General features: G+C 37.2%; 1 protein-coding gene across 1 annotated transcript in view; it reads right to left on the bottom strand.

Moving 5' to 3' along the window:
- LOC108678245 (ran GTPase-activating protein 1) overlaps positions 1–934 on the bottom strand; it is a 15,079-nt gene extending 14,145 nt beyond the window's left edge. The window contains exon 1 of the mRNA XM_018166613.2: positions 810–934. Coding sequence (XP_018022102.1) covers positions 810–867 — 58 coding nt within the window. The 5' untranslated portion in view covers positions 868–934. The remainder of the gene's footprint in view (positions 1–809) is intronic.
- Between the last annotated feature and the right edge of the window lie 9,632 nt (positions 935–10,566).

Raw genomic sequence — 10,566 nt, 5'->3', positions numbered from 1 at the left:
GGAATATAGGGATTTGGTAGGTTTCCATTCTAAAGGCTTTTTAATAAATATGGCAACATTTTGTGACGTTTCATCGTTGCTGACGCGTAGTGAAGTGTTTTGAGAGTCGTGTAAAGGCAACAGAACTTACGTAACGCATACGTTTTTTTTATGGTTTTTCATTTCTCGATGCGTCCTTAAAGTGTCGGAATATACCGCGTTTACCCTAACTAGAAGAGTTCTACTACAATGCATCAAAACCTGGAGTTTATTTTACCAAAAAATAAAAAAATTGGAGGGGGTACTCCGACAGGCTTTAAATAGGCTAATAGGCCTAGCTCTTTTTTGTGGGTCACATTATCAATTTTTTAACCTATTAGATATGCAAACTTTTTAAATCTTTCTATTGTGTTACGTGGCCTCAGTATTAGGCCTTTGCTAAAATTTTTCTATGTCAAATCGTATTTGAGTTTTGGAGGTTTTTGTTAAAAAAACGAAAAGTGATCAAAGTAACGCCATTTTATGGTAATAAAGATAGTATGGAGCAAAATGTATAATTGGAATTTGGAGGTAAAATATATTATTTAATCACTGAAATAAATTTGATTTAGTGAATTTTTTAATTTTAGTTTGAGGAGACCTCAACAGTGATGGTTTTACTTTTAGGGGATGATCATGTAGGTAGGTACCTAATCACTACCTATATTGATTTTGCTCGAAATCAATTCCATTTTCTATCGCAAATTTAACCGTTCATTTATATACCTATATAGGCTATATTATATAGTATACATAAAATTTACACTCTTATATTGCATTAAAATTTTTACCGTCATCTGCTGTATTCCATTTATTGCTTTGGCCAGCAAAACTTAATGTAGAATCCATTGTTTATATTTATAATTGTGGCGATATTTAAAATCTACCACTGGACGCGCGTCGTACACATGCATTCAAAACATTGCAAGACAAATTTTACGGCAAAAAATTATAAGAGTTACCTAATTTTTGTTCAGGAATTTTTGCCAGCAAGTTCACACCTATGCAAAATTCACAAATAAATGTGATGAATTATATTTATAAATTTACAAAATGCATCTGGATGATAAAATTTACCGTATATTTAACCAAATATATGTTCACCTCGTTGTTGCGCCTTCCGTCCTGGCATCTCCACAACTACGTGGGGATTATACTAATGTCAATATTTTCCTTCATGTTTGAATCCGTGAGAAACTACTATTTTTGAAATGCGTTGTTCGGCACTTTTTGCAGGTATGGTGATTTTCATACATATTATTTGTACGTAGTACGAATTATTTCATCAATGCGTTAGTGGGTGATTGCGTGATTATTTCATTATTATTTCATCAATGCGTTAACCACTGGCAGGGTGGCCCAGTGGTTACAGTTCAGAGTACCGTGATTGGCGCAGAGAGGCGCGGGTTCGATCCCAGCTCTGTGCGCCAGTTTCTGGTCAGAATCGGCGAGGAGGCCGGGCGGTTAAGCAAAGCAAAATTGTAGCAGTGAGTTGTGAGTTCGAGACCGCAAAATGCTGTGAATGTTCTGCGATGTTAAGAATCGGCGACAGGCCTACGGCCTAATAAACGCTGAAACCGCTATTATTATTTATTATGTATAGATCGTTTTACGTTAGTGGGTATTCTCTACAATTCAGGTTCTATGCAATATACTGTATGGTCTCTGCATGATATGGGCATCCCAATTGCAGACGATTATGTTGGAAACATTTAAAATGGAATTCGATAATATAATTGGTGACATTATGGCCTAGCATTTAACCCTGTTTGAACTAATACAAGGATGACCCACGCGCAGCTGCGCCTTGCGGATGTCATTTGTTATTGCTATTGCACCCGTGATGTCATCTTGGTCGTTGTAACGTCACCATGTGACGTCGGGGTGTGATTCAAACTAATTTGTAACACCCGTTTTGCTTAAAATAATACGAGTTACAGTAAATAAATTGTTTTTGTCAATTTTAATGAGATTAATTTTATCCATGGGGGAACTTACAAGGTTTTCCCCTAGTGCAGCTGCGCCTTGCGGATGTCATTTGTTATTCCAACTGTGACGTCACCTTGGCTCTTGTGACGTCACCGCGTGACGTCAAACTGATTTGTGACATTGGTTTTGCTTAAAATAAGACTAGTTGCATGTAAACAATATGTTGATATACACTATTTATATTTCGTGCCCACAGTGACGTCAATCAAGAGATGCGCAGAACGGCGAAAAATCGTCATACCCGTGGGTCAACCTCATATTAGTTCAACCATGGCATTAAATATTTTAATGCATGTCGACAACCGTTAATTCAATTCTTTTTCGTGGATAACTAATCTCACATGTACATCACAGGAAATGTTCCATACATTTTTCTGTTAAAGTCCGCTACAAATTATTCAGGAACGTACCTTCTTGGAAATTATTCATGCAAGATAATTCGGCTAGTCAATGTTGAGAATTTGAAAATCAAAGCGAAAAAGCCGCGAGTCCTGAACGTCCAATGCCAACCGCGGCCCATTATTCTGGCGCGCAACAAAAGTCGGTTGCGTAGGACCCACTGCAAGGCTAGCTGCTCATCACGAGGCTTGGTTTCTCGCTGTAATTAGGACGGTCCAAAATGCGCTCTATTTTTGCGAGGTGGTAGATTCATCAGTGTGATGGAAGACTGGCGCCCACAAAAAGGAAAACAACAAAAGGAAAACTTACGGCAAATGTAAGGGGTTTTAGGCAAACGTGAGCATTTAATTATGATAAAGTGGAACAGCAGAGTGCGAAGCAGTGGAACATTTTGGATTTTTCACAATTGAGAAAAGTATGAAAAGATGTTCTTAATTATTCTCTATTGTGTAATGTGTATGAAAGTTTTTACGTTATATACGAGGTATATAACGTAGGTATGTCTCCATGGAAAAATCGAGTTTTGGACGTAAGGTTAATCAACAAATTGCATTTTAACGCATAAAAACAATTTTAGTAGTTATAAAGAAGAACTTTCACCGTACAAATTACACAGGTAAAATTCCTGGATGAATGAGACTTTTAAAATCAAGAAAAAATGGTGAGTAATGAAAGTCTGGCATAGAATTGTGTATTTTATTGCCTCTCATAATTCATTTCATATACAACAAACACCGTCGCAACAGCCACCTATAGAATAAAAGGACAATCTAAGCAGCATAGACGCATACCCAAGTGTCATATATAGAGCGATGGCTATAGCGCATAGTAATAGAGATACATTGAATATAACCCTACAATATGGGCAGCATTTATTCATAATAACATAAATAATGACACTCTAAAAGATTATATCACCGAATATTACTTATGTAGAATACGTACTAGATTAATAATTATATTTCAATGCATCACTGTCATCGAAACTCGATTGAACAATTAAAGACTTGGGACGTGGATTGGCTTACACTATCATTAACTTTACTGCGTAAAAACAACCCACATGCGCTAAAGAAAAAAAACTTTGTGAATAATACGAATGCGGTAAAAAATTAAATTCGAAAGGGTTAAATTAAATTGACGATGTAAAAAATATTTTGTTGTCGATATAAAGCTCCTGATTTAAAGAGGCCTATGCTGATCAAAAAGACCTACAGGGGTCAAAATGAACTAATTTTCTCTGTAAAAATTACTTCCTTTGTGAAGGCTTGAAGCAGCGACGTGAATAATTGAGACTCGAACCCACGAAACAATTCAGGCGTTAGTTGTTTCACGAAACTGACAATGACACAGAGTGGCGACAGCTCTGCAGGCTCAAAGTGTCAATATATAGCCTATAATTGGATAATTAAGTTTGTTCAATTCTTGATGCTTGGCAAATACCCAATACTAAAAAGACGTTGGATCAACGTTTAACTAACGTTGATTCAACTAAATAAAATTATGTCAACATTGATTCAACGTCAGTTGTCTGGTGAGTAATGAAATAATGCCCAAAATTTTGATACATTAATGGATGATAAATTGGCAATTTTGTGTTCCTACGATTTTCTTGTGCTGAAACAGTCAGTAATTACATAGGCAGTTTATTTATACAAAATACCGATGAAATACGAAAATATTTCAGTAAGAACGTAAAATAATAAACAATCATAATTAAAATACTTCTAATTGTATGAAAAATACATTCGCTAATTGGGTTCATATTGAACAGTGATTGACGAAAAACGAGAACAACTATCGCAAGTTGCAAAAAAAAAACGACTGCAAGAAATTATTCAGAAATTATCCAGCGAATTCATAGTTTTGAAATTCCTTCAAACGTGCGAGATAAATAAGAGTTGAAATAAAACACATTTTATACACTAACATTACTCATGGCTTACAAAGCTTTTCTGAGAAGACAGTGCGCTCAGTGTATGTTGTATGTACGCAATATAGCCTCAGCGCGTACAGACTGCTAATGTACACAAGAGAGGGCGACCAGCTACCCATATACATCAAGTATTCAAGTCATCAATATTCATGAATTATTATTTTAGAGTATGAGAAGAGAAGTATACAAGAAAAAATCACCAACTTCAGTTGATCATGCACGAGAATTTTTATAATTTATTAGCAACACACGTATTTCATAGAGAATTAAGTAGAGCATTTGTGCAGCATTCCGAACTGAAGATGATGCATGGTAATAATGCTTTGAAACCCAGATCTCGGCCGCCGTGTTGGTGGCGAGAGCTTTACTATGAATATAAGGTTCAATAATTTAATCAATGACACCTCTAATTTATAAAATTATAGAGATGACAGATGGCAGCTTCAGCTTTTCATCACAAAACATGGATGAGAAGGCGCTGTGAAGAAGTTGGGATTTAGTAATAATTGGAATTGGCGAGAACCAAACTACAGCAATCGTACAAGGAACTGTGTTGGAATAAATGAATTTTGACGCCGTTAACATTAATGTGTCTTAAATTTGCAATTATTTTGAAAATTGAGGAACTGTGGAGCAGAAATGTGCAGTTAGAAGCAAATTGAGGAACTGTGGAGCAGAAATGTGCAGTTAGAAGCAAATTGAGGAACTGTGGAGCAGAAATGTGCAGTTAGAAGCAAATTGAGGAACTGTGGAGCAGAAATGTGCAGTTTAGCAGCAAATTGAGGAACTGTGGAGCAGAAATGTGCAGTCGAGTAGCAAATTAATGAACTTTGGAAGAAAAACTTGCAGTAAAATGGTGTATTGCGGAACGTCCGAGCAGAGATCTGGATTATAATTCCCTGTGGCTTGCTCGGCCTCGAGATTCAGGAGCTACGAGTGGGGTTAACTTTTCCTGTAATCCGAGTTGATGAGCGCTAATGAGGCGCTGAGTGGCCGCGCTGCAAAACTCTACGCACGACTGCCGCCCTGCGTCACGACCGCGGTGCTCCAATGTGCAGAACATATTTAACGCGGTGCAGTCTTTGAAGCGGTGCAGTCTTTGCAGCGGTACAGTCTTTGCAGCGGTGCAGTCTTTGTAGCGGTGCAGTCTTTGTAGCGGTGCAGTCTTTAAAGCGGTGCAGTCTTCAAAGCGGTGCAGTCTTTGTAGCGGTGCAGTCTTTGTAGCGGTGCAGTCTTTGTAGCGGTGCAGTCTTTGCAGCAGTGCAGTCTTGCAGCGGTGCAGTCTTTATAGCGGTGCAGTCTTGGCAGCGGTGCAGTCTTTAAAGCGGTGCAGTGTGAAGAGAGGAGTGGGGGATTAGCAGTGCTGCAGTGTGAAGAGGAAAGATGCATGGCAATAATAGCTGGAAGTTAAAATATCGTAACAAATTATTTCCTCTAGAAGAAGTGCTCAATTTCGACATTTGAATGATTTTCCTACAAAATATATGACTTTTCAGCCATGCCAGCATGTCACTTGTGGTGTAAAGGAGAGAGTTTCTATTGAAAAGAAAATGTTTCCTACTTGAATATTGCACATCCCACACGCCAATTGTGTCTCAATCTCTTACACATTACACAAATAAGGAAAAAAATACATGTAACCTACAGTCCAAGTCCACTTCTAGAATGGTTCATAAAAAATATTCACAAACATCAAATTGAATTTAGTTTTATGCTCTCAGCACAAATCGTTGTCAAAGTAAATGAGATTATGAACATTTCAGCAGCGGTCATTAAAATTGACATTTAACTTAAATAGTCCCAAGTGTACGGACTGGGAGTCGCATATATGGAAATGCCAATACTATGCATGCAATTGTTAACGTATAACCTCTAAGTTAGTATATTGCTTTAGGCCTTACGTTTAGTTCACGGCCGTAGAAATGGGATCGCAAGTGGTCTACGAATTTAATAATATGATTATTGTAAACAATAGTAATGTTTTACTTAGATATTTGTAGCCATGATTTTTGGACGTTCCAAATATTTGATCGAGGATCTGCGTAAGGTACTAACAAGTATGATCCAGCAATCAACTGAATAAAACATGAATAAAACGTGCATTGTTCCGTGTAACGCCTGCACTTCTGTTACCTACTCGAGGCTGACATTTGAATTGCCCAATTTGTACCCAATTCATTTATATTGCCGCCCAATCATCGAATGCATTATTTAGATGAGTGCTTAATGCAGTTTATTTCAACGTCAATTAAGAGCAATATTTTTTAGGTAGCATCGCGTCTGACGAATGCAGCTGTCGAAAACTCGAGTTGAAATAGCAGCATTTTAAAAATAATATCGCATCTTTTAAACCAAAAAAGATAAATTTACTGCTATCATCATAATAAAATAGGTCAACTGCTGACCAGAAAATCGAACGATAGAAATATTCTACGAAGTAATTGACATTAAATACAAGATAAGTTGCAAAGAATGTTTACTACATTTGTAGCTGGAAGGCCAAAGACATGAAATGCTGGCACATTCATAACTTGTTACCTAAACAATTGATGTACAGTTTATTGGTCAGGTATGAAGCCACACTCACAGTATACTTCAGCGCAGTCAGCTGACTGGAAAATTCACCACGACACAATATTCGCAAAATAGTTCGCTACATGAAAAATTGCCTCGACCTAATTATTCGCTGCAAGAAAATTCTTCACGACCAAATAATCACACTAATTCTCTGCCTGAAAATTCGCCATGACCAAATAATCACCCTAATTCTCTACCTTAAAATTCTTCACGACCAAATAATCACCCTAATTCTCTGCCTGAAAATTTGTCATGACCAAATATTATCACTAATTCCCTGCAGGAAAATTCACTGCGACCCAAAATTCGCTGCAGGAAAATTTGCCACGACGCAGAGCTGAAGCATTAGTAGGAGAAGTCGAATTAAAATTGCTGGAGAATAGGTTGTGTTTCAGTAGAGAACGCAGTCGCCGAAATGCAAACTTTACACGGAGACCGATGATTAAATACATTCAAAACAAATGACTTACAAGGAGACTTGTCCTTATAGGGATGAATCGAAACTAAGAAAAAACTACAGAGCGTACACTTTCATTTACATACGTACACCACGCACGCGATTTGACATTTGTAAGAAAAGAATCCACATTTCTGCGATAAAAGAGGGAGAACAACGCTCACAGAATCGCACACATTGACTTAATTTTACGTCCGAAGTGTGGATCCTTGAAACATGAGGTCGCATATCCCTAACTGCAAATGACATGAAGCCTAAGTCTTATGACAGAAAGCTGATTGTTTCAGAGAGATAGAGAGAGTTAAGCAACGTCAACAATTTCTGGCGCACTACAACAAAAGCACATGAACTTTATTCCATCTCGTTCGGGGCCCGACGTGCTAAGTGGCTGAGAATTGGACCTAAGTTGACACTACTGCTTGTGGAAGACGGTACCTTAACTAGACTCTTATTACCACACTCAAAACACCTAGATGCCAGTGCTGAGATCTAATCGTGCTGGCTGCATAAGGCGCCCGCAAATCTGTAGTATCTCAGCTTCCGTTTATACGCGTGTTGCTTAGCGTTATAATCCGCGTACGTGTTGCTTAGCGTATTGCTAAGCGTATTGATACGCGTTTTGCTTAAGATCTCAATACGCATGCAGCTTTAAGTAATAATACGCGCTTCCATTTGTCACGTTAATACGCGTGGCGCTCCTCTTGTAGATACACAACTAGCTTGGTTTTTTGATACGCACGTCTCTTTTTCTGAAGATTCGCGTAATGCTTCAAATGATTAACTGTGCGATTCCTATATCAACAAATTTGAATTTAAAAACAACATACGACGCGCTCATTTGCCAATCATGTTTTGACTATCTAAGCTACTTGACCCAACTAGATTAATTTCCCAAGTGCCTTAAATTTTAAACACATGGGCATCATATGGCTGCAGTTCGCGTTTATTTAGTGATGATTTGGATACTATTTAAATTTCCGGGTAAGTAATTGATTTGATAAAAAGCTAAACGTCGACCACTGCTTTATACTCTTTATAGAAGCAGCCACCAAACTTTTACAACAAACGCTTCGGTATCTTAATCGTTCCACTCATAATTAATGACTAATAAATTATTTAAAAACACACATTGCCATTGCGACTCATACCACGCGTGCTTGTTGCCTGCAAGAGAAAACTGCTCCCACACTCCACAATGATGAATGCAGTGAGTCATTGTGATGAACATATGTGAGATTCACGCTCTAAAAATAATCACGGTGACTCGTTCTTACATTATAGGAGGTATACAAAATCCTTGTATCTTGACTGCCACGATTGATGGGCATATAGCTTTAGAGGAGACTTGACGCGTACGTTGGGAGGTCGTTACATTTTAAATCAATACTTGTGACTCATTTTCTCATTTTAATAATTGTAGCCGCTTTAATGTTCAAATATAGAACGAAAATAAACATTCCCAAGTAATTATTAGCACTAAAAGCTTGCAGGAAACAACAACAAAAACTCGCAGTATGACAACAACTTCGTCAACAACAGAAGCCTGATTAATTATACAGTAATTACCAAGTTCCCCAGTAACTTGACGACCAAAATCAGATACCATTACCGCAACGCTGCAATACCAAGATTATATTCCAGTTTGTAGTACAGTAATTATTAAGTAGACAAGAGTTTCCTTACATTTCTACTACGTAAGCCAATCAGTGATATTCAGTGTAATTTGATTACTTCAACACATGTTTACATGCAGGATGAGTACAAAAGGCAGTACAAATTTTGCTGGAATCTAAGAACATAACTCCAAAGATTTAGCACCTGTAGTACAGTGTTGCTCAAGTGCTTCATTTTCCGAAAACAATACATATTACCTTATACAGAGAGAATTCTTCGAGAATGTGTCGTATGCTTACGAGGCGCATTTCTAAAGAACAAACATTTACGCGTAGCGAACTTTACAGTAGTAAAACTCCTTTCAGCGTTGCCAGACATGCAAACAGTTACATTCTTCTCAAAATAATCGAATGTTTCACGAGACGAGTTTAAGAGAAAGTAAATAGCGATGTTTATAGCGATTTCGTCAGGCGAGCAATTAACGGGGACTGATAGAAAGAACTTAGCAAGAATTTGATATGAAAAGTTATACGAATACAAAGAAATAAATAAAATTAGAATTTCTAGAGAACGGCCATGCAAGTAATTATTGTAATAATATGTCGCAGTAATTACAAATAATTGCACTGTACAACCTTCAGAACAAGTTGTGAAGATTAAAGTTTGAACCAATATTTGTTCGTTACTAAAATGATAAGGTAGCTACTTAAGTACCAATTATGTACGTCAGTAGGCAAACCTAATCAGTTGAGTCTTGATGATCATTATTTAAGTGAGTCAAGCTTTCATCAGAAACATCCACAATTATTTCGTTAGCGCGATCACGTAATCTCCGTATGGTTGAGAAAATACGAGCGATCAGATACACTAGATGAGTCACCTCTTCATTCCATCGTTGCTTTACAGAAGATGCACAGACTGATCTTTTACTCGGTCAGTTAAATTCTTTGTCAGTTGTCTTTTTAATGGAGACTAAATGACCGATCTAATACCTGATCAGTCATAACAGTATTCAATTGCAGCTAAATCACCGATTGATTTGTTAAGGTGAACGTACGACTGATCTAATATTAGATCAGTCATACTCGATCACAACTCGTTTCACAATCCCTACAAAGCACCAAAGAACCAACCTCTCACAGTTAAAAGTATCGACTTAGAGGTAACTTAATATGATGACTTAACTTAAAAGCTCACAACAAAAGCTGTGAAGTTGGTTAATAAATGAACATGCCGAGTCGTTCTAACTATGACTTGGGGACAATTATTGAGGAAAATTTTAATAATAAACAAAATATATAAAGAACTAATAAATAATTAGTTTGCTGCTGATCTAACCGCCCCCCTAAGAAAACATTGCATTATCGAACAAGCCGAGTCTTCGAAGACAGTTGACAACGACAATTCAAGGCTCAGATGAATACACAATTCTAGAAACATCCGTGATAAATCAATATCTTAAATTTGGAAACGAAGATGTCAAAAACATGGAATTACGAACGCTTCAGAAATAAAAATTCAGAGAAGCCATAAAGGATTTTTTTCAAGTTTATCGCTACAGAATATTATTAATTTT

Source organism: Hyalella azteca, unplaced genomic scaffold (assembly GCF_000764305.2).
Source record: "Hyalella azteca isolate HAZT.00-mixed unplaced genomic scaffold, Hazt_2.0.2 contig4650, whole genome shotgun sequence".
Taxonomy (NCBI): domain Eukaryota; kingdom Metazoa; phylum Arthropoda; class Malacostraca; order Amphipoda; family Hyalellidae; genus Hyalella; species Hyalella azteca.
Note: the sequence above shows the minus strand (reverse complement) of the source record. Positions and strands in the feature narration are given on the sequence as shown.